The sequence below is a fragment of the Schistocerca serialis genome, chromosome 4 (genome assembly GCF_023864345.2).
Source record: "Schistocerca serialis cubense isolate TAMUIC-IGC-003099 chromosome 4, iqSchSeri2.2, whole genome shotgun sequence".
Taxonomy (NCBI): Eukaryota; Metazoa; Arthropoda; class Insecta; order Orthoptera; family Acrididae; genus Schistocerca; species Schistocerca serialis.
In genome coordinates this window covers 743,622,711-743,648,573 of record NC_064641.1, presented here as the reverse complement: position 1 = coordinate 743,648,573, position 25,863 = coordinate 743,622,711, and the positions used below count along the sequence as shown (strand labels likewise).

At 36.5% G+C, this 25,863-nt stretch overlaps 1 protein-coding gene across 1 annotated transcript in view; it reads left to right on the top strand.

Annotated features, from left to right (window-relative positions):
• The window catches only part of LOC126473271 (disintegrin and metalloproteinase domain-containing protein 22), a 1,075,530-nt gene that overhangs the window by 892,611 nt on the left and 157,056 nt on the right, over positions 1-25,863 (top strand). The window contains exons 12-18 of the mRNA XM_050100225.1: positions 3,992-4,159; positions 6,095-6,287; positions 6,379-6,490; positions 10,361-10,480; positions 14,972-15,053; positions 16,537-16,632; positions 18,039-18,225. Coding sequence (XP_049956182.1) covers positions 3,992-4,159; positions 6,095-6,287; positions 6,379-6,490; positions 10,361-10,480; positions 14,972-15,053; positions 16,537-16,632; positions 18,039-18,225 — 958 coding nt within the window. The remainder of the gene's footprint in view (positions 1-3,991; positions 4,160-6,094; positions 6,288-6,378; positions 6,491-10,360; positions 10,481-14,971; positions 15,054-16,536; positions 16,633-18,038; positions 18,226-25,863) is intronic.

The window sequence follows — 25,863 nt, the reverse complement described above, 5'->3', positions numbered from 1 at the left end:
AAGGTGGATATACACTGTACTAGTGCCGACATTGTGCATGCTCTGTTGCCTGTGTCTATGTGCCTGTGGTTCTGTCAGTGTGATCATGTGATGTATCTGACCCCAGGAATGTGTCAATAAAGTTTCCCCTTCCTGGGACAATGAATTCACAGTGTTCTTATTTCAGTTTCCAGGAGTGTAGAAACAGATGCTGACTTGTGTTAAATAATTTAGAAAATAAAAAAATAAAACATTTGTTGAAAACATCAACCAGTGGAACAAAAAACATTGCAGATTGCAGTATTGTGTATCATGATTGTATGTTGCAGGTTTCACAGTGGGTATTTTATTTTGAAATGGTTTTTGGTATTTTATGTTTGTCATTGTGCCATTGTCACTGATTGTTACATAAAATTTCATCATCAGAGGCTATATAGATTGTTTGCTAAGGTTCTCTTATTTTTAACCCAAGCAAATATGAACAATTCCAACTTGAAGGTGTTGCAACCAAAAGCACCCAAATTATTATTATTATTGGCTAGCTGCTCTCTACTTTGTGGTGTTATTTGAATCTAGTTAAAGATCTATAATCCAAGGTACAATAGGTCTAGAGAATTATCAAAATATTGTCAAAAGAAAACTTGACTGCAAACTTAGATACTCAGTTTCACCATAAAAGTCTGAAAGGACACTATCTAATTTATTAGATGCTATGTTCCATATTCTCTCTTGCTTTTAATCCATAGTATTGTTGTCCTACTGTGCATTTCAGTATAGCAAAGCCAAAAAAGACAAAAGTGTCCTTAACCTGATAGTAGGCGTGAATAAGACAGAGCTTTTACTAGGCGCAATTGTATCAGAGACTTGTGTAGCCTTCCTCTGACGTTATTGTTTTTGGCAAAAAGAGTGTTTGTTCTTCTGTTTGAATAATAGGTTTTAATGCTCCTTTTTTGATCCTGTTGAGGTTTCAAGGAGGATAACTTTTGTTTAGAAGGGTGTAATGCGGGGTGACTCTTATTTAACTTGCGTGCTAAAGAAGAGGTGATCAAAAAGTCAGTATAAATTTGAAAACTTAATAAACCATGGAAATCCATGGAATGACATGTGGTTTTATTAGAACCAAAGGTAAAAAAAAAAGTATTGCTAGCCGTGTGAAAGATCTCTTGTGCGCACCGTTTGGTGATAATCGTGTGCTCAGCTGCCACTTTTGTCATGCTTGGCCTCCCAGGTCCCCAGACCTCAGTCCGTGCAATTATTGGCTTTGGGGTTACCTGAAGTCGCAAGAGTATCGTGATCGACCGACATCTCTAGGGATGCTGAAAGACAACATCCGACACCAATGCCTCATCATAACTCCGGACATGCTTTGCAGTGCTGTTCACAACATTATTCCTCGACTACAGCTATTGTTGAGGAATGATGGTGGACATATTGAGCATTTCCTGTAAAGAACATCATCTTTGCTTTGTCTTACTTTGTTATGCTAATTATTATTATTCTGATCAGATGAAGCGCCATCTGTCGGAAATTTTTTGAACTTTTGTATTTTTTTTGTTCTAACAAAACCCCATGTCATTCCAAGCATGTGTGCCAATTTATACCTCTCTATCTACATTATTCCGTGATTTATTCAGTTTTCAAATTTATACTGACTTTTTGATCACCCGGAATATTGAAAGAAAATTTCAGAATAGAAGTAAGACAGTAAAGGGAACAGAGAAATAGCAGTAAAAAAGAGAACAGGAGCAGTCTCAGTGGAACGCATGGAAAGAAATTTTTCTGTTTACAAAATAATATTGCAGAAGAAAGACAAGAGATTCAGATTGAGGGAGAGCAAAGAAAGCCTTTTTCAGCAAATGATCTGTAGAAACAAAAATGACATGGAAATAGAGAACTGTTGAAAGCAGATTTTCTTTTGGCCTGTTAAATTTTAAAGTCAGTTTGGGCACAGATTTTGTAACCATTGTTTTCTGTCATCGTAGTCAGCGTAACTTTATCAGCAGTTTTCCAAACTGTGAAATTATGAGTATGTTTTTCCACAATAAATATATGTAGTTCCTCCGGTGTGGTAGATTTGTGTCTTCATGCTGATTCTTTTAATTAAACTGCCATATCATATGTAAAATGGTTTCTTTGTGGTTATCTTCCTTTCACAGATAAAAGACAACAAAACATGACACACACTTTCCTGGACACATCATTTTGTCATAGCTACTTTTGCAATTTGTATCAATGTGAGGAAAAAAAAAATTATATGTCACAAACTGGTTCATCACTGTTTCCTGCTCAGAATACTTAAAATGTAGCACAATGAATATACACAGTGCAGTCAGATTAATGTGACCACCATCTATGTTTGACATCAGTGTGCAATACCCAGTCACAGACAGCAGATGGCATTACTAGCAATGGAGGATATATAAAGCGTGTCAGGGGATGTGGAATACAGTCGTAGACATAATGCAGAAATGGAGTGATTTATCTGATATCCAAAAGAGATGATCATTGCCTCTCGGGCCAAGGGTGGAAGCATTTCCAAAATGGCTAAATTTCCAAACTGTTCATGTGCTGCCCAGGTGCTACGAAAAGTGTCTCCTAATGACTATCCAGCAAATGTTGCTTGCATATGGGCCTCTGCAGCAGAGTGCCTGGTTCATCCACTCACGCTGACTGCTGTTCATCAGCAATGAAGGCTGGAATTGGAATTCACACGCTAATATTGCAACTGAACTTCCACTAAGTGGCAACAGGATACCTTTTCAGATGAATCACATTTTATGATCTATCGAACAGATGGCCATTGGTGCGTATGTCTCGAAACAGCTGAAAGTAATCACCATGCAATAATCATAGAAGGGTCCAGGCCAGAGGAGGGAGTGTTATGGTCTGAGGAATGTTTTCATGGCATTCCTTGGGTGATCTTGTAAACCTGGAAGGCACGGCGGATCAACACAAGTATGAATCTATTGTTGGCAAACATATTCAGGCTTTTGACAGGGAGGCACATTAATATGGCTGCACAGTGTAGTAATCACTTTTGATAAACCACGTATGCCTACTACCACTCTGGAGTATTGTTTCTCCTTAGAAGCTTAAAAATATAACAATTGATTATTCAGTTTCTCCTGTTTGAATACTTTGAACCCAAGATGCACAGACACATAATTTGCTTGAAGTGAACAGGTTGTTCATCTGTAAAAATTTAGGGTTTATTGTAGACTAGGCATTAATTACAAATTCATAACTACCGGGTGTTGAAAAAGCCAGTATAAATTTGAAAACTGAATAAATCACGGAATATGTATATAGAGAGGTACAAATTGACACACATGCTTGGAATGACATGGGGTTTTATTACAACCAACAAAATACAAACGTTCAAAAAATGTCCGACAGATGGCACTTTATCTGTTCAGAATAGCAATAATTAGCATAACAAAGTAAAACAAAGCAAAGATGATGTTCTTTACAGGAAATGCTCAATATGTCCACCATCATTCCTCAACAATAGCTGTAGTCGAGGAATAATGTTGTGAACAACTGTAAAGCATGTTCGGAGTTATGGTGAGGCATTGGTGTCGTATGTTGGTTTTCAGTATCCCTAGAGATGTCGGTTGATCACGATACACCTGTGACTTCAGGTAACCCCAAAGCCAATAATCACACAGACTGAGGTCCGGGGACCTGGGAGGCCAAGCATGACGAAAGTGGCAGCTGAGCACACGATCATCGCCAAACGATGCGCACAAGAGATCTTTCACGCGTCTAGCAGTACTTTGCTTTTTTTTGTTCTAATGAAACTCCATGTCATTCCAAGCATGTGTGTCAATTTTTACCTCTCTATCTACATTATTCTGTGGTTTCTTAAGTTTTCAAATTTATACTGACTTTTTGATCACCCGGTATATCACATTTCAACAAATTCTGATCATTGAACATCTCTTTTTGCTGATATATTAGCATTCTTCTGCAAACTCATATCTTTTGTTTCATGTTATTGACAACATAACAGCTGGAGGTGCGAAGAACCTGCGGCAATGGGCTAGTCGAAGAGGGTGAAGATTGTGACTGTGGCACAATCGATGAGTGCCACCAGCATGATCCATGTTGTGATCCTATCACCTGCAAGCTCACCAAAGAGGCTGACTGTGCCACAGGCCCATGCTGTACCAACTGCAGGGTAAGTGAACATCTAACGTCTCTGGTATTGCTAATGCAAAACACATGAGCTGTATTTTGCAGGCTATTCAAAACTGTTTGCTAGACCAGAACTGTAACCTTATTTACTTTTTATGGGCAATGGTATACTGAGGCAGTAATTGCAAGGGTACCATGTGGCTCAACACAGATTTCCATCTGTCTGGATTTCTTTACTGTCCTGTTGATAGAGCAATAAATGTGTAATCGGCTCACTTCTGTGAAGTGTGTGTTGGGTAACTTCAATTGCAAATAGCTCGGAAATAGTGCAATGTATCAAATTTTTTTCTTAACAATTATTTCTCTGCACAACCTCCCCTGCAACATCCTTACAATCCTTTCAGACTGATTCTGACCACCCTGTATAAGCTCTGTAATTAATACACCAGCTGCCATGGGAAATAATGGTGGATCAAATGTGGTTTACGTAGCATGGAGGCTGTTTGTAGGCTCAAATTGAACACTCTATTAAAATCCTCTACTGTATGATAAGTGTAATTCTGAGTATTGAATATCAGCTTACCTGAAGTAGCCATTTAGGCCCAATCCCTCGAGCTTCGAAAAAATGTTCATGGCTCCTTCTCTATGAACTTTGGTTTCTTTTATGGCTCAAAACCACATTAAAACTCAATGAAAAAACAAAATATGCCTAATTCCATGGCTAGATTACCAACCAAGTTAGATAGCTCAATGCGATTTTCTTCCACATAGAGTAACTAAAGAGTTCAGAGTGATTAATAGGTCTTATATCACTCAGGATCATATGATAATCATCTTTGGTTCACATGTTGTTATGTTGAATGACTCTTTTCATTATGCTATTTTCTCCATTCTTTTTGAAAAATATCATTCTCTTAACAACACGCGAAGTGAATACTTCGTAAATCATACTTTATGAAATTGTGCCCACAGGACTGGTGTTTACATATTTTTATAATTTTTGTAACCAGCTGCTACTATAGCCTGAATAGCCTGTCATGTAGACTGCAGGCTCACCATCCCAAATGTCACACCATATTACAGTTGTGAGTGGGGTAATCCATAGCAGATTTGTTTTAAGTTGGAAGGAACTATTATAACTGCAAGATATTTCAATAAGTATATGTTGCAGTTAATCTTTTTATGGATGCAACTTATATACTCTTTCCATCTATGTTACGTATCTTACACAGTAGCTAGAAATTTCTGCTTGTCAGATGTTTCAACCAAAGACAGTGATTTGATATTTATGTTGACTTGAGGTTGATTATAATTTAATAAAATCTTCCTGATAGCTTTACTATCCTAATTTAATGTAAGTTTCTTCATGGTAAGATAATCTATGGTCAGACCCAGATAATAAAAGATGTGCCATCAGCACAGTTCACTAACTTTGAGCTTTGTGGCTGCATTAGATCATTGATATATACAAGAAACAACAAAGGCCCCATAATACTTCTCTGTGAAATTCTACAACCGAGATCCTTGTATGTTGATCTCATTTTTAAGATATAGCCTTCATTTTTATAATATAGTTGAGCACACAGTCTTCAATCAAAGAGGTAAGAAATCAAAAAGCAAAAACATAGCTGATACTGATTGTGTGCCCTATTAATGTGTAGGTTGTATGAATCCTATTTGTAAACAGAATAATCAGATAATTTTACCAATTATGTGTAAAAAGAAATGAAAGAAATCATCCTTAATTGAAGAAATATTGTGAACTGAACTAACCTACGCCATGTCATATCAATCTAGAACCTACCCACAAAGTACAAGTTTATATCACTATGTTAGAAACTAACTAAAATACAGTACACAGAAAACTGAGGGTAAACACAATAAGTACAACCTATTTTTTATTTCTTATTGTTGTTGTACTTAAAAGCACACCTATTTAAATTAGAAGTGTATCTATGATTTTTGTTTCTTTCTGCAGCTTTTGTCAAGAGGTGTCCTTTGTCGTGATGCAACAAATGAGTGTGATCTACCTGAGCACTGTACTGGTCAAAGTGGCGAGTGTCCTCCTGACATCCACAAGAAGAATGGCACACCATGTGGGAACAAGGGATATTGTTTTAATGGAGTGTGCCCCACACTGAATATTCAGTGTGAACTCATCTGGGGATATGGTAAAATGTTATCTGTTTTGAATATAGAACTCTTTTTATCAGAATATTATGATATTTTTGTATTGGTTAACACTAAATAATTTCAATACAGGAGGGATTGCAGCAGATGAACAGTGTTACAACCAGTTTAACTCAAAGGGTTCCATCAATGGGCATTGTGGAATGGATGCTACAACAGGCCAATACATCAAGTGTGAACCTGAGTAAGTCACAATAATGTATTCCTAGTTTTGTGTCCTTTATTGTAAACTGCATGCACATGATTGATGATTGATGATCCTAGGTTGTGTTTAAGTATACTTTTATTACAGCATCACAACAAAGCTGAGTTCAGCAAAAACCAGAATAACAACTGAAATTATTGTCCCCGATCATATATGAATACGAATAACAGAATCAAAGTCTGTACCAATGTCAGTCCATTGATCAGACTAGCACAAGTACACAATCAGTGTTACACAGTCACACTACCAGCACAGTGGCATGGAGTTCTGGGAGGGCCAGGATCGGAGGAAGTGGCAGACTACGACAAAGATTGTTGGCCACTCAATGTAAAGTGTCATTCCCAGTAGCGGCTGGATGAGCATTGTTGTGTGATGCAGTGCAGATATGGTTGGAAGCCCGAATGGATGGGCTGCGGGATACAGCTGGCACTTGGGCTGGATCTGAGCAAACAGCTACTAGGCCTCCCGTCCTGTTTAAGAAAAAGATGGCAGAGCTACTTGCCACTAGCCAAAAGATCCTGCAAGCTATTCCTCAGCTGTGACTGCTGGGGCCAACCAAAGAAGGGGATTGCAGAGCTGGTGGGTGCCACAGGGGGGAGTTGTCTCCCTCAGGTTGGTGCAGATGATATCCAAAGATGAGGGGCTGCAACCCTTTTCCCCAGAACCCGATACATGATGTTGTAAAGCAATATCTACAAATTTGGTGGGCTGTCCAGGCCTGGCTGTGAAAAAGTGGGCAGAGAGCAAGCATGAAACAAAAAATAAATTGCAAGAAAACAGTGGCACCGGTGGTGCAGACTGATATGGCCAGCCTGTGGAGTGGTCCCAGAAGGAACTACTGCAGGGTCAGAGGTGACCAGCCACTGTCCATGAAAGCAAACCCGGTAACCGACTGGAGCCATTTGGTGAGACGCACGTACACTGTTGGAAACAGATGAGGAAAGCCACAGGAGCAGCCAGGGGAATGAAGACTCCAATGGGCTGGTGAGGCATCAGCACGTACCAGCAGTGCTGCTGGACAGGGCTTGACCAATATGGCCATGAGAGGAGCAATGGTACCGACCACAGACATGTTGTTAACAGGGTGCTGGTGGCAGATTACAGCTCAATTATCATTGTTTTCATCATGCAATAAATGTTTTCCAAAAACTCCAAGTTGATGTTTGTTTCTCCATATTTCTGCATTAATCCTACTACTAACATCAAATCATTCTTAGGTACTGTGCAACATACTTTTTCCCAGATCTGCATAGAACCATTCTTTTATTATACCATCCTTTTTCTCCATTGGTTTATGTGCATTTACTATTGATATATTCCTAAATTTATCTCTTATTGTAATCTGCACGTTCTTTCATTTATGGGCTCAAATTCTAATAAAGTTTTCCTAGCTTTCCTGCTTATTATGAACCCTGTTTCATATTGGCTGATTCTTTCCTCTGGCTCACCATAGAGCAAGCCTTTCCCTCTTATTTCCTGTAGCCCTACAACATCATACTTACATTTTAAAATTTCGTTGGCCACTTCTTCCATTTTTCCAGGCTGAAGCATTGTCCTCAGATTTGACCTTGCTATAGCCAAGGGTTCCGTTAAGTTTTTGCAGTACCTTTTTTTACAGTATGGTGTTATCAGCCCATGTACAACCCTCAACCTGGAGAAACAATATTTGTGTCATGTTCACACCTGTACGGAAGCTAGCTTCATTACACATGTAGAGCTCTCTCTGCCGTATGTTGTGGGACACTCTTTCTCTCTCTCTCTTCTGCCAAGGCCACTTCAGATTGGTGATCCTGCTGGAAGCTGTGCCACTGCCAGCACAGCCCTTGGCTTCATCAGAAACATGCAAACCCTCCTGCCCAGCACTGAAGGTGCCTTCAGTAAGACAGTGTTCCTTGGGGGAGATAAGTTCTGTTTGGAACATTATAAAATGTTACAGGAAAAAAAATTATCAGAGAAATGAGGAAATTAATTTAAAATGAAATACAAACTGACCAAATTTGGCTCCAAAATAACAGACACTTTTAATAGCTTTTTTGGTTACAATAGCAGAAAATTTAAATCTGAATACTTCCTTTGTAGATAGCCCAGAGTTTTGAAGAAAAGCCAGTTTGTTGTAGGGGAAAAAACAAAATAAGCTGTTATAAATTATATATTATTTATGGTGAAAATTCTGTGGGAAGACGTTCATTAGGTTCACACTAGTTGCAAAGTAATAGGACAAAAACTTACATCATCATGGTGTTGTTATTTTACAACAAAATGTCTTTCATGGTAGTTGTGCCACATAATTTTAATAAGATTTTAAGAAAAGCATTCTGAAATATGTTTGATAATATTTATCTATATCCTACATCTTCTGAAGCCTCTATTCTCTTTATAACCAGTAAAAATTCTGAAGTCTAATTGCAATGTTATTAATCACTCCAAATTTCAGCTACTAAAAGCCTGACATGTAGGTATCCATGTACCTTAGGCATCCATGTACCAAAATGACTAAATTCTGAAATGGTCTCCTTATGATCCACCAAAATGTCCCTGATTTGACACAGAATGACCCAAAGTAGGGAGTGAGAGAATCTGTAAAAAGTACCTTGCACTTAACTTATTTCTCATCATTTGCTGTAAGTCCTTCTTTGTGTTGACACAGTTGTCACAGGTTAATGATTTCTTAATACTAAAGCTGCAAAGAGGTGTCCATATTCTGTTTATCCATATAGTAAATCAATAGTATCATGAAGCAGGAACATATATTCTCATCACAATGGCTTTATTCCATATTCTGCAGTTTCCACAAACTAACACAATGCTTACCGAGAACTGCTAACTTCCAACTGTCTCGCGCCAAAACATAATCCACAAACTAACACAATGCTTACCAAGAACTGCTAACTTCCAACTGTCTCACGCCAAAACATAATTCATACTCCTTTAGTGAATGAGGATGTATACGATCGACATAATCTATGTCCTTGACCAAAGAATTACAGATGATTAACATTTCATGAAATTGAAAAGAAATACAGTCTTTTGTTAATTCTGTCTTTTTGAACAGTTGTGCAAAACAATAAGTGTGAATATAATATTAAATCAAAATATTCTTGGCTTCACAAATTAACAAAACTATGATGTGTAGCAGAAATACAAAAATTATTATGTTTCTCTTAAAATAGTTAATTTTATGTCAGCATTATGCTTCATCAGTGTGCATTTACTCAAAATTCTAGAAAATCTTCAGGCTATAATTTTCATCTCTTTGGATTGTGTTCTGAAGTATAGTGTATCGGCTTCCCTGAGTTGGGGGAAAAAAAAGATAAGCATTGAACAGTTCCATTACTATCTCCAAATGATGTGTTCAGAGTTGTCAATACATATAAAAATAAATTATCAAATGATTGTGGTGAAATCGTAGCAGAATTCTGAAATGTTGTTTATTTGAACTTTTTAACATATTAAGTTTCTCATTAATGGATCTTTTCATTGTTTTGGATTTTTATGGTAAATTGTCAGTATAATTTCTATATGGGTTTCAAAGTTTTCTGCTAAAATAATTAATACCAATCTACAAAGTAAATGAGAAACTGCATTTGAAGTTGAAAAAAATTATAAATAAAAATGATGGTGTTCTAAAATATTATATAAAAAGTTATTTGGTTGCATTTTCATTCTTTCAAGATTATTTTTTTAGTAGCTTATGCTTCGTGACAGGAGTAAATTTCATAACGAGTGTACTCTAAGGTGCAAAGTCGTATATATGGTGTAAAACTTTACATGTAGTTGTCGTCATACATCCTACTGATATTTCTGATGTGGCTGTTAAATAATGAAGCTACATATGTATTACTTCCGTAGGAATGTTCGCTGTGGATCTCTGCAGTGTCAGTTAGGGAACCGATATCCGATTGTACCTGGACTAGACCAGCTGTACTCCAGGACAATTATTTCCATCAAAGGAATTGAATATGAATGCAAGTAAGTAGCAATTATGTTCTTTTCATCATTCTTGTTTAGATAAAATAGCTACCACATATGTTGAATTATTAAACTTCTTCTACTGCACTTCTGTTAAAAAAAGGACACTCTTTATAAAAACTGAAGGAAGTGAAGTTATGAAAACCATGGACTACAATCCTGAAAGGTGGTGGAAGAACTGTAACTGTATAAAATAAGTGACTAAATTTGTGCCCTATAAAACTACAGATTCTTAACCAAGAGAAATAGAAAGAGTATCAGAAACATTTTATGCCCCTTTTCATGTTTTCTCTGCAGCATTAATACCATGCCGACTGATGCTACTTCATCATGTAGATGATTAACAGCTTTTCTTGTGCAAATATAGGCTGCATCTTTTTTTCTAAATGTTGGCTTGAAAAATCATAGTTTCACCTATAATAAAGGTTTTTTTTCTTAGATCATAAATCATCAGTTTCAAAATGATGTGTACTTTTATCCTGTGGGTTGAAATTAATACAAGTACAGGTTACTGCAGCTACTTTTGTAGATCGTCAAAGACTTATATCTTGTTCATAAACACAATAGCTTTAAAAAAAATAATAAAAAAAGGCAACTTTGTTTTGTCAGATGAACAGATAGATTATTTTGTTACATAAATTGTGGAGCACACCCATATAAAATTTAAAATTCCACTGGCAGAATCTTTATGTCCTATTGTGCAGCCTACAATTTAAATCATTTCCATTGTAATGGCATTTCCACACTTCCTGTTTTTGAGCTACAAAATCAGGCAAGTCTTTTTCACACATTTGGGTGTTTGCACTTTTGCTCTCAAAGTGATCACAAGCTTTTTGAACTATTTAAGAGTTTCTCTTCATTTGCATACAACCAACAAACATTTTTTTCACCAACATGACATCTGTGTCCAGCTTCCCACTTTCTGTGTTGCTTTGCATTGCTGATAACTTGAATCTTAAATTTTGCTTTGTAACTAGTATGCTTCTTTCCAAACATCACTCACAAACAGAATGATCAGCTTTTCTGTTGCTCTCGACTTTGAACTTCCTTACACTGCCTCTGAAATTAGTCACATCACCAGAAGCCCCAGTACATAAAACCTGTCCTGTTGGAGATGAGTTATCCTTTGCTATGAGGTAGAAGGAGAGAGGGAGGATATAGATTGAGATGCTGAGAACTATGAGGCCCTAAGGCACACTGTTGTCGGTTTTGAGATTATCACATGCCATCTGTGTATCTTATGGGGAACCAGCTTTGTCTGTGCTGTTGGCCCAAATGGTATACATAAACATTCACGAAAATCTGTGTCACGAATTTCTCTGATATTCATTTCCGTATGGGCCCAAAGCACAAAGCTTATATTAATATCATTGCTCTGCACTGCTCAATTGTTAGGTAGGATTGCCAACACAATTTAGTGTCTGCATCATGTACATAGTAGTAGTACTCAGTGATGAGTCGCTCTTAGTTATGTGGGAAGGAGAGAGGAGGGAGAGAAATGCAACTCAAAATACTGTCTAATTGAGCCTTCTCATAAATGTAGTAGTGCAGCCTGTATTTGAGGTTTAGTTTTTTTTCTATTATCTCATGACAGTACTTTAGGTGCATCATATATTCACACTTATCAGTATGTTCATTGCCACCATTCCCAAGCAAGAGCTTCATCACTAGCATGTGCTGTGAACCTCATGCCCAGAGTACTTGTAATGTCTCATGTTATCAAGTGCCTTTCTCCCCTCCCTGTCACCTTTGTTTGCCTGATAATATCTTACACTTTGCTCACCATTCCTCCTTCCATTTTATCATTTTTTTTTATTCTTCTTTACCTTTTACTTTTTATGTGTTTTACTGCCTTCCTTTTTCTGTATATTTCTTCAGTTTCTTATCTTCTTTTTTACAGATCTTGTGTTCCGTCATTTAAGTTGGGCAATAAGATAGTAAATAAATATGTTTCATAAAAAACATAATAAATTACAATTTGTTGCAGCAACCAAAAACTGTTTCTCACAATGATCTCTGTGGAACTCAATACACTTGAGATGACAAAATTTCAATTTGTTTTATCTTTCACAAAATAAACTAACTTGGTTTCAGCTCTGAGTAATACTCATCTAAAGTAAGATATACATTTACAGCACACATTTCTTTTGACAAACATTCCTTTGTGCCAGTAGTGATAGTCTCACAAGATATGCAGGAGAACTTTTGTGAAGTTTGGAAAGTAGGAGAGATGTACTGATGGAAGTAAAGCTGTGAGGGTGGGTCATGAGTTGCAACTGCATAGCTCTGTCGGTAAAATATTTGCCTGTGGAAGGCAGAGGTTTCAGACTCAAGTCCGAGTCTGGCATGCACGTTTAATCTAAGTTTGGAGATACTTTGGTCTTTGCAGTTGCTGGGTAATTTAGGTTTGTTTGACATGCTTTGCTTCTTGTGGTAAATTATGCCAATTTCATTGGCTCAGCAGTAGTTTCAGCAATTTTTTACAATGGTGACAGGTACAATCCTTGGCAGAACCAATCTAAAATAAAGCCTCTGAATCTCTGCTGTATCGCTTCATTATAAATGCCCTTACTGAGCTCTAGAAAAGTGTGGGTCCAAAACCCAGCACAAGGAGTCAGTTGTCAATTTCCTGAGTGCATCTCTCCCTCCTGCACTGTCATAATATGAACATGACTACAGTATACTTGGCCAATGTCTGCCACAATTCCCTCAAGGGTTTCACCCCTGCCACCCTCCTGCACACCTAAATCAGCATAGTAGTACAAATTTTGGGGTGCGGCCTAGATCTGCAGCAACGTGCTGAGAATACACCATATTTTACATGGCAGAATGGTGCAGTACATACTCTGAATGATATGACCATTTTATACAGTAGGTCAGCTTTGCTACTGTTCATCTGTTGATCCAGATGCAGCAGTTTGAACTGATGAACAAATTTTATTAAATTTTCCTTGAGTTTGAAAAAATTTCATCTTTAAGAGATAACACCTTCTCGAATTCAGGCAACAACAATCAGCATGCAAGAGAGAATTATAAAATTCTGCAACACAAAGGATGGTTGATGAACAACTTGTCAATCTGCTGACACAAGAATTATCTTGATCATATCTTACACTTTTAAAAATTAGTTCTACCAGTCAATTTTATTTTGATTAAATCAGGTTTACTACATCCATCTAGATGAATGCTTGGCTTGAGTTATACTTTAACCAATTACCCAGAGGGTCTGCTTGGAACTACATTTTGATACTGCCTTGTGTCCATTATATTTGATGTGGCCTTACATAAAAACTACATTTGCCTGCTCACAAAATAAATATTTTGCCTTGGTTAAAGGGAACACTTATCAGGCAGCTTATGAAAAGTTCAAGGCAAAAATCAAACAATGGAAAATCCAGGATGGAATGTAACAATATTGTGAAAAGGAAAGTTGCTACCCACCACATAGTGGAGATGCTGAGTCGCAGATAGGCACAACAAAAAGACTGTCACAAATGTAGCTTTTGACCAGTAAGGCCTTCATCATAATTAGACAACAAACAGACATACACACTCACTCCAATGCAACTCACACACGCATGACTACAGTCTCAGGCAACTGAGGCCACACTGAGACTGCAGTTATGTGTGTGTGTGTGTGTGTGTGTGTGTGTGTGTGTGTGTGTGTGTGAGTTGCATTTATGTGAGTCTGTATGTGTGTGTTTGTTGTCTAATTTCAATGAAGGCCTTACTGGCCAAAAGCTATATTTGTGACAGTCTTTTTGTTGTGCCTATCTGCGACTCAGCATCTCTGCTAATATGGTGAATAGCAAGTTTCCTTTTCACAATATTGTCAATAGTTCAAGGCAGACATTCCTCAAATGTATGTAAACATCAACTAGAAACATATCCTCATAGCCACCCATTGTGATCAAGGAGTGCATCAGGAGGTTGACAGATGACATTATCACAAAGTTAAATTGTTGATTTTTGCCTTAAATTCCTTGATCTGATTACTTTCATTATAACTTTAAAATGGAGGTAATTCAGACAAATGTTAATGTGGTCCTTTTTCCTTGTTTTATTTGTTTTACAAGGAGTAAACCACTAAATATCCTTTAGATGCATCGTAAGAATACAGTATACTGTTAAAGAACAGAAAAGAAAGAAAGCCACAGTTTGTCATGTAACTAACCTAAGTAGTTTAAATAACATTTGATGATGTCATGTATAATGATCAGATAGGTTTCTTCCTTTCAGATCACGCACTTTGTAAAACTATGTGGAAATTTTGGACAGTGTTCTTGCCTCCTTCAAATAACTTTACTTTTTTCCCTCCTTATGCATGAACATACAGAATTCGTCATTTCTGTTATCATAATACCATTTTGTTTTCAGTTGAAAATATTTACAGCACTGTTATTAAGACTGATATATTTTATTTTTAAATTTTAGATCCTTTAACTTGTTGTGTTAAAGGAAATACTAGTTTTCATGAAAATTCCTCCGTAGGGCAACAAGTGGTGCAATTGACTCTCCAGGACTTCCTTTAATGGGTCTAGTGAAAGATGGAACTCCATGTGGAGAAAGTTTGGTAAGTTCACAATTTTATAAATTTTATTTTATGATTGAGATACATAAAATTTATATGGAAATGGATTTTGCAAGAAGAAGCAGTATTATGTCATTAATAATCTGGTGGTCTGCTGAACCTGGAAAGAATGCAGTTCATACTTTGAAATATATCAGGTTTTAAGGGCCCGTTATTATGAAGTGCCACATAGATGTCTGTGTACTGGTCTCCCAATTATTCCTAACATCTCATGCCAAGGGGTGGAATCTAAAGGATTATAGAAGACAAGGGCAAACTTCAGTATTACTACAAATTTTATTTCAATTGTTACTGTGTCAGTGATTGATATGTAGTTTCCTATGTTTTGTCCTGTATATTAAACTTACATTCAAAATCATACTATACTTTACTATAGATATCACATTGACAAATCTTGTTCTTACACTTGAGATGTAGTTTTTGGTACTGAAACTATAATGTAACTAGATATTTTATTGATTAAAACTGATAAAGTACTCATGTCTAGCCTGTTGGTTTTGTCTAGAGGTCTTAGGCCAACATTTTTTAACCAAAGAAATGTCAGGTAAAGGTCCTGAGATAAAAGACAATGGGCAATACATCAGCAAGTGGCCACAAGAGCCTCAATAATTTTATGATGAGGTATAGTTACAGTAATGTCATATGATGCAGCAAGACAAAAGAAAACATTAAAATGCCTATTATTATAGCAGCTCCATTATAAGAAATTGGAACTTAGAAGGAGAAGTACAAAATGGAGGAAAAATATGTGAGGGGACATCTAAGAAATTTCTAAAACTTATTTATTATCCATCCATAGACAGTTTGTATTTTATGGATGTCATCATATACACACTAATACCCACAGATTAAAAAAAAAAAACTAAGACAAAGCCTGGTGCAGACATAGATTAAGAATTAATAAAAGACACATGTTAACTTCCAGCTGATTAATCAGGTATAGTAATAATAATTATGCAGAGAATTGGAAAACTGTGTGCTGCTAGATATTTTATTTTGGTATATAAGCTTACCTCGGCTTTATTGCCTGCAACCAGTACATGTCCTTACGTTACAGATGAACGTATGTCAACATTGAGTAAATCATTATTACTGTCTGTAGTTGTTGGTTGTAATATTATTTTTAGCAACATTTTAAAGTTTGTTCAATAACTTTCAGTTCTGAAATTATGAGATCTGATGTTTATTCTCAATATTGGTATAAGATGGATTTCATTTCATTACAGTGCAATATTTAGCTGAGTCACAATCTTACTTGAATAACCTTTCTCAAGAAAGCAAGTATGTGAATTGTTAAAATACAATGAAAACTACAGTACAAACAGAAAAAATTTGATTGCTTGCAATTTAGTGAATTTGTGTTTTGTTTGGAGTCTGTTATGGCCTAATCATTGGTAATTTAGACAAACTGGTGTGCAGTAAAGTGAGTACTCATTATGACATTTTTGCTCTCTTCATTTCACAGATTTGTCTGAATCAGACGTGTACTAGCCTGTATCCCCACATTGATCCCAATAAATGCCCAAGTAATCACCATAGTGAAGAATGTTCTGGACATGGGGTGAGTATCAACTCATGCCTTTGGAGTATCTCAGATGTAATTACTGTATTGCACTGCTAGTGCATTTTGACATGATAAGCCTCTGCGCATTCTTTTTGATATACTTGGCAAGTTATTCCTCAGTGAGATATATGGAAATATGCATGTCTTACAACACTTGTTTTCAGTTTATTTTCACATGCCTCTCACTTTTTGTGCAGCTGATGAGTTTACTGATAATACAGCGTAAATTTTTGGTTTTTAAACTGATGAGTTATACACTGAAACATCGTAATAAAATGAGTCGCAGTTATTTATATATATTATTTTAAGTTTGTATTGGTAGTGTTGTATCATTGAGGAATTTTGCTCTCTTGTGACTCTCTTGTGACTTTCTATGCTGAATGGTAGCAGCCTTTATCAGTTAAGACACAAAATGTGCTGAAGAAAAGTCAGTAGCAGAAACCTCACACTTGTTTAATGTATTATATGTTGTAGTTCACATAGGAGCTGCAATTATATTTCATCCTGTAGATTATTACATACAAAATAATACAGTTATATTTCTTCTAAAACCAATACTTTGGCATTATGTATATTCTTTCAGAGTGTGATGACACCTCTTGAACAAAGATTCTTTTTTTTTTTTGGAATCCACCACAGTTTCCCCTCTTTGTCACATCATACGTTAAATGCATTCCTCTCAGTACCCTTTGCAGCATTGTTGTACCTTGTATGGTAGCGATATCTGAACAAGCTGCATGAGCTGGGCATTTTTGGTTAGCAGAACAATTCCTTATCTGATAAGTTGTTAATTCCTCAATGCAGTATGAATATGACCCTTCAAAAAAATATGGGAATGTAACTCTCCTCAGTGTTGTGTTCCACTGCACACAGTGCGCTCCAAAAATACTCCTCTTTCATCCCTAGCGACACTAACCTGGTGCATTTGCAGTGGCCACAAAAGTGGTGCTGTTTGTAAACTTCTTTCATCATTTCCACTGAGACAAATATAAATCATGGTACCGTTTCTTCACAAGTTTTCAGTAAGATTCACACAATTAAAAGAGTTAATTTTTCCACTAATGCTGTCAATTTATTTGAAGTAAAATGTTTTATTTCAAATTATTTGCCAATTTCAATGGTTCAGTTATTTTCAAATGCATGGTGCATAAGCTCATGTGCATAGCTGTAACAGATCATTCATGATGTCATAAACAATAAAATATTAGATCACTGGGATCCCAACTGATTGTACACTACACTAAAAAGTGAATCTTTAATTTTTTTCCATGTATAGAGAAGTTAAATTATTTATCATCCAACCATTCATCATTTTGAAATATCTTTCAACATATATGCCCTCAAAATCTTTCAGTGAAGTTCAATTTCATAATCATATTCAGAAAAATTTATTTCTCTCACAGGTCTGCACCAATGTGAATAAATGTTACTGTGAGATGGGATGGAGTGGATCGGATTGCTCCATACAGCTGGAGGTGACACTTTCTCCTCTTTACACAACAGTTACCACCATCTCTCATGCTGGAGGTACAAAAAACGGCATCACAAATACTTTGGAACCTTATATGGTGAAGAAGGAAACCCCCTACGGTATGTGAATCAATTTCTACTGATACATATTGCTTTGTGTACCCATTAATATCTGTACATGTAAATCCGTATATGTATCAGTGAGGAACAGAACAGATAATATTACTGAACCTGAAGTTAGTAGCATTGCCCAACAAAAACTATTACACCTGAAAAGTGTGTGTCCTCAACAGTCAACAAAAAGTTAAAGAAAATATATCTATGCACAACAATCTTACCTGAGATAGGTGTCTGTGGAAAGGTTTTCAGAAAGATGTCAAGAATACTACCATAGTTGTTTGATTACAAAATGAATTAATTACTCATGAAGTGGGTAAGAAAAGCTTCAGTGTACTTCCCACTCTCACATTAATTGTTTTCAAGAAATCAGTGGGAGGGCATCCAGGACCCTGCTTCAAGGGAGACAGCACAGGACAGAATATTAAATTTGAAAATTTAGTAGTGGCATGGTTGGCAAGTCAGAAATAAGAAGAGTAAAAAGTAAACAGTCAAATAAAGGAAATACAAAAGTTTAAGAGGGAAAAGAAGAAAAAAGAAAGAGAAATAGCCACAATACAAGTGAGGAAATGAATTTATACCACTGATTGAGTCATATTGATCTGAAATGTTAACTGTATAATATGGCATCAATTTTACACTCTACAGATGATTCATTGATGGTACTGGATTTTTTAGCATTGTAGGATGATACCTGAGTTGCCTGTGGCTGATACCTTGTTAGGCATTCAGATTCAGTTCATTTATAATTTTTAAAATTCTTTGATTAAAGGCCAACTGTTTAGCTATCACACACACCAAATGTTGTAGGATTATCATCTCTGCTCAGCATTACACGCTACTGAAATCCTTCTTTACATTTCTATCTCTTCTTCTCCTTTCCTCTGTCTTTTGTATTCAGAATATCAGTTCATCCAGCCCACTTTATCATTGTCTATCAAGATATGGGAGAGTGCACAATTACCTTGAATGTATTTTTTGGCTTTTTAAAACTCCATATATATATTTCGTGAGTGCCTCACTGGGGAGTTGCAAAAATGATGATCATTCTAATAAGCTGAAGATAAAGAGTGAAAGTTGTTAGATGGATTAAATATGGACTGAAGAATTGCTACAGAAGGAGTAAATCAATTATTTAATAACCAGCAGTGATTAACCATAATGTTAATTCCAATTGGAACCTGACATGATATAAGATACATAGAGGATCTTGTTTACCACTTGAGCAGCTAGTAAATGGAAGTGATTGGCTTGATATTATGAACTATAGAAAGGCAAAAAAGAAAAGAATGATGTTGAAATATAAAGATACAGAATGGATTTAGAGAGATTATGACATAGAGCTAGAAACAGCTCATAATAGTCAATATGAAAACCAAGTTAATCGAGGAAAATTATCAAGAAAAGGTGTGGCATGAAAATATTTAGTTAGAAAAGCTCAAAAGGTGAATAGAGGTACAATCAAGGAAATGAAACTGAGATGGAACATTGTAGTTAAAGAGTGTCATGATAAGGACTCTTCTTGTAAAGAAGTCTTACCCATAAAACATAATGTGTATTGAATTTCAGCACAAAACCAACTGAAAATATTTTTAAAAAGTGTTGTGTTTATCCTAAAGCAATGCTTATTAAAATAATGTGTATGAACATTATGGCACACAATTATGATGGAATACAGCTGCAACCAGGAAAATGGCTTTAGAATAAATCTGATATTTAAGGGAGTTATTATCAGAGCTTGTATGGGGTTTTTGTAGTAGAGTGGTACACAATTTGCTCAGAATACACTAAACTTCACTTTAATGTCACAATGAAGTATTGTAGCCACCTTATAGAGAGTTGGTTTTTTTTTATTTTAGGGATGGATAATGTATTTAAATCTATATTGTATGAAGTAATGATAGTGTTGGCAGAAAAGCACTTGATAATTTTACTTTGTTGACCCCTGAAGAGCCCACAAATTGGCTTACGTTCTGTTCCTCACTGTGTGTCCTCACTTTTTTTAGGGAAAAAATCTTCTTCCTTGCTCTGTATGGCAATGAAGCTGCTGTAACAGAAGTAGTGATTAATGTTCATTTTATATTCTAAAAAGATTACCCACGGCTCTGCTGACCTGTCATCTTCTAGCAGGAATTTACAACTTTTGTACTAGGGCTGTTCAGAAAGTAAAGTCTGATCTATCCTGAAATGGAAACCACAATGAAAATCTGATGAAACTTTTGATAGATGTGTTGGACTGTGTCTCTAGTATACCTGTTTAATGCATCACATTGCCCTTTTCAGTTCTGAGTGCACAATGAGCATGTAAAGATGCCAGATGTCTCCTGCCAAGTATCAGTGTCTGTTAGAGATCTCACCTGGTTTCATGCAGCCCAAATGATGCAACTATTATGCAGTTCCTTCTTTATGACAATTCTCAGCCACACTCTGCAGAATCAATGAGGATGCTCCTGCAGTATTTTTGATGGGAAGTGTTTGATTATCCACCATACAACCTGGGTTTGGCTCCCTGTGATTTTCATCGTTGCACACGTGAACTGCTGGCTATGAAGGCAACATTTTGGCGCAGACAACAATGTGCAGATCAGCACAGAGAATTAGCAGGAAGTCCAAATAGCTGCCTTCTATGTCTATATCTACTTCTACATCTATACTCTGCAAACCACCATGAGCTGCATGGCAGAAGGTCATCTCATTTTCCCAGTTATTAGGGTTTATTTCTGTTCCATTCACATACAGAGGAAGAACGATTGTTTGAATGCCTGTGTGAGTGCAGTAATTATTCTAATCTTATCTTCGCGATCCTTATGTGAGTGATACATAGGGGTTGTAGTATATTTCTAGAGTTCTTCTACATCTGATGATGACTCTCCATCCAAGATAATGCATAGTGTTCTCCCTACCAAAAAGTACTCAAACCAGTGACAAATTTCACTTGGTTTCCCATACGATCATGATTTTGACAAAAAGCTTACGTGTGGTACTATGATGAAGGTATTGGAAAGTTGGTGCAGCACTATGCAGTGACTGTGTAGAGAAGTAACTGGAAGGCATAGCTAACTGTCACAAATAAAACATTTTTGATTTTCACTGTGGTTTCCATTTTGCAACCAACTGGATGTTACTTGTCCTTACAGCCCTCGTACATCTGAACATTTTTAGCATTTCTGAATGTATAACTTCACTCAGAAGTAAAATATCAGATAATCTAATGATTAAAATAATTCATTTAAGGTTTAATTTTTAATGATGAATTTTCTGTTCAGCCAATAATTAACCCTTTAGTGCTATTTTAAACTGCCACTGAAAATAATATTATTGAATTTGAAGAACAAATCTGTGACACTGAAAGCCAAACTGTTTGTAGGATGGAATTTTTTTGTATTTGTAGCTTCTTGTTGACATTTTTATTTTCATTTTGATTCTTTATCAATGCCATAGATAAGAAACAAATGAACACAAATCATGAGATTTTCACAGAGGGCATTAAAGGGTTAATTCCATGTTTTATATGGAAAGGACATCATATTGCTTTGTTCTTTCAGAAAAATTGGAAACCTTAAAAACTTTTCGACTATTTCTGTCTCCCTCATACAGTGAAACAGTCAGAGCTACTGTCATGAATTCAATATAGATAATAAAGGACCACTGTACTGATTGTAGAAGAATACAGAAAAATGTTAAACTATGTTTTGTGCAGTACTATTGACAAATTATAGAATTAGAATTTAAACGATATAGTTCTTTTTCCACAAGTTTATAGATATAGTAAAACAAGAATATTAGTGACAAAATTGTTTTTTCACTACATGATGTTTAGTAATATTTGTGAGAGAAGAGTAGTACATGTTGCAAATGTCACAAAAATGTTACTTACAGTTTTCACTTTTAAAAAAATTTACACCGGTTCACTGAAATGGCAGTACGATTCAAAAATTAATTTAATTTTTACAGTTTTCCCATTTAGCCTCTTTTAATTTCTGTTTGAATGAGTTTCCTTTTTATATGCCCACCACGGCCAGTTATCTGGTACCTTACATGTGACATCTTCTTGCCATACTTTTTCCCTGTTCCCCAGCACTCCTCTCCAGTATATGTGATAAAAGTTGTCTCTGTTATTTGACAAATTCCTAGAGATATTACAATAAAGCTTTATGCAATGCATGATACATGTACAGCATACAACATACATTTGGGTAAAAATGAGTGGAATGGCTACTCTTGTAAAACCTGTGAGTGTCAGAGGATGAACAGCAAAATCACATAGTTCATGAAATGAAAAGTGGCTATTTTATGTTTATGACAGAAATAAGAAATTGAAACTATGAAAAAACAGTTATAGCAACACTTCAAGAAAGTGAGATGCTTTCTTATTTGTAATTCCATTTCACCCTCTTTCCCTTCTGTTTTGTAATGTATGTGAAAAAGGTTTCATGATGATTAACAAAAAATATGTAATTAAATTTCTCACTAGAGAGAATGGACACAAGTCAGAGCCATTTGACACCCATAAAAGATTCTCTCAAGGCTTTATGTTGTTCAGGTGTCCACCATGTTGCTACCCTGCTGTTCAAGCTTAGGAGATGTGTCTTTAGGAGATGGAGCAGCAGAAGGATTTACAAGTTGTGGACAGTAAAGCTATTACCATCCAGAGGAATTAGCTGACATGCACAGTGGTGCTATGACTCCTTACTACCACTGAGACATAAAAAAGTTCTGTTAACATCTCTCAACATTAGGAACTGTCCAGTGATAATGGATTCCTTCATGACAAGAGGACACACCAATACTCTGCACTTCTGACATACATTTATCAGTACATAACATATTTTGAAAGCGATGGTGGGCAACCACTCATCTGCAGCTGATTATTGCATAGACACATGTAATGATACTAAAAATGTCACTGGCATATACACTGAAGTGCCAAAGAAAGTGGTATAGGCATTCATATTGAAATACGGAGATATGTAAACAGGCAGAATACGGCACTGCAGTCAATAATGCCTATATGAGACAACAACTGGCACAGTCGTTAGAGCGGTTACTGCTGCTACAGTGGCAGGTCATCAAGATTTAAGTGAGTTTGAACATAGTATTATAGTCAGCACATGAGCAATGGGACACAAAATCCCTGAGTTATCGAGGAGGTGTGGATTTTCCCATACAGCCATTTCACAAGTGTACTGTGAATATCAGGAATCCAGTAAAACATCAAGTCTCCAACATCGCTGAAGCTGGAAAAAGATCCTGCAAGAACAGGACCAACACTGCCTTAAGAGAATCATTCAACATGACAGAAATGCAACCCTTCTGCAAATTGCTGCAGATTTCAATGCTAGGCCATCAACAAGTGTCAGTATGCGAACCATTCAATGAAGCATCATTGATAAGGGCTTTCAGAGTCAAAAGCCCACTCATATATCCTTGATGACTATATGACACAAAGCTTTACACCTCACCTGGAGCTGTCAACACCAACGCTGGACTGTTGAAGAGTGGAAACATGTTGCCTGGTTGGACGAGTCTCATTTCAAATTGTATTGAGCAGATGGATGTGTACGGGTATGGAGACAACCTCATGAATTCATGGATGTTGTATGTCAGCAGGGGACTGTTCAAGCTGGTGGAGGCTCTGCAGTGGTGTAGGGGTGTTCACTTTGAATGTTATGGGACACCTGATATGTCTAGATATGACTCTGACGGGTGACACATACATAAGCATCCTGTATGATCACCTGCATCCATTCACGTCCATTGTGAATTCTGACAGACTTGGGAATTCCAACAGGACAATGTGACACCCCACACATCCAGAATTGCTACATAGTGGCTCCAGGAACAGTCTTCTGAATTTAAACACTTCTGCTGGCCACCAAACTTTCCAGACATGAACATTATTGAACATATCTGTGATGCCTAGCAACATGCTGTTCTAAAGAGATCTCCAGCTCCTCATACTCTTACAGATTTATGGACAGCCTTGCAGGATTCATGGTGTCAGTTCCCTCTAGCATTACTTCAGATGTTAGTCGAGTCCATGCCATATTGTGTTGCAGCACTTCTTCGTGCTTGCAGGGGCCCTACGCGATATTAGGCAGGCGAACTAGTTTCTTTGGCCCTTCAGCGTAATTTCACACTCTTGTCAAATGGTTTTTCTTGTGGTGAATAGTATACATAGTAACCATAATGGAAATTCCTGGATGGGAAATGTAAAATAAGGGTAGGCAACCACTCACTCACAGTAGATTTATGTGCGGAGCACAGCAACACATACATAACTGTTCCTGAAAATTTTTTGGTTTTAAAAATTTGGCTGCAAATGACAAATAGCTTAGACATTTTATTATATATATTGCTGTTACAAAATTATTAGTAACTGCTAGAAATAATAATACATACCTACTAATAATTTTTTTTGAACAGTTCCATCAACTTTATATTAAAGTAGCAAATCATTGTGAGATCATTACTTTTTACATAAAATGCTGATCTGCTCTTGGGCCTCATCAGGTAGTTCTCAGACATAAGATTCTCCATCCAGTTCAGCTGCAGACACCTATTTGAAGATATTCTTGAAGAACAGAAGTTCATTAATGTCCATCTAGCACGGTCCATAGTTGTTCTATAAAAGGGTTATTACAGCTTTGATTTTTCAGGATTTTACCATAACGCTACAACATATCTCTACTGCTTTTACCCACATCCAGAACTTACATGTCTTGCAGACAGTTTTATCAGTGTTATAGCTTTGTTTGCCTTGAATAGTAATAGTGCTCTGGCCTTTCTTTTTAATTAATATCCGTTTTGAAGGCTTGACCTGAAAGTGTCATGAGAGGGAGGCTTCATGGCATCTTTAAGAGGAGTCTTCCTGTCAACAACATGCACATCTGACCCAAGTTTGCAGATAGTCGCAAAGCTTCTGATAATGTCGTAATAAACTCTGGGGTTCAAGATAGTTATTTTTTAAAAAAAATGGTTCAAATGGCTCTGAGCACTATGGGACTTAACATCTGAGGTCATCAGTCCCCTAGAACTTAGAACTACTTAAACCTAACTAACCTAAGGACATCACGAACATCCATGCCCGAGGCAGGATTCGAACCTGCGACCGTAGTGGTCGCGCGGTTCCAGACTGAAGCGCCTAGAACCGCTCGGCCATTCCGGCCGGCTAGTTATTTTTGAACGTAATTTGTTTTCAGTTCAGGAAGCTAAACGAAATATAGTCACATTTACCTCACAAGCGAAGGTAATATAATGTTTAAAACATATTCTAAATATGATTTTACAAGTGTACTGAAATAACAGGTTTTGGAAATATATCTTTTTCAAAGTATTAAATATACACTGAGTCTTACAGTTTGAGTTCCCTTATTGTTGTTGGGATTTAGCGTCTACTGTAATTGCAGCACTCATGGATATAATGGAGTCTGTAACTTCAAACAAACTTCAGAGTTATGAATACAATAGAGGGAAATATTCCACGCGGGAAAAATATATTTAAAAACAAAGATGATGTGACTTACCCTACAAAAGCGCTGGCAGGTCGATAGAAACACAAACAAACACATACATACACACGAAATTCAAGCTTTCGCAACCAATGGTTGCTTCGTCAGGAAAGAGGGAAGGAGAGGGAAA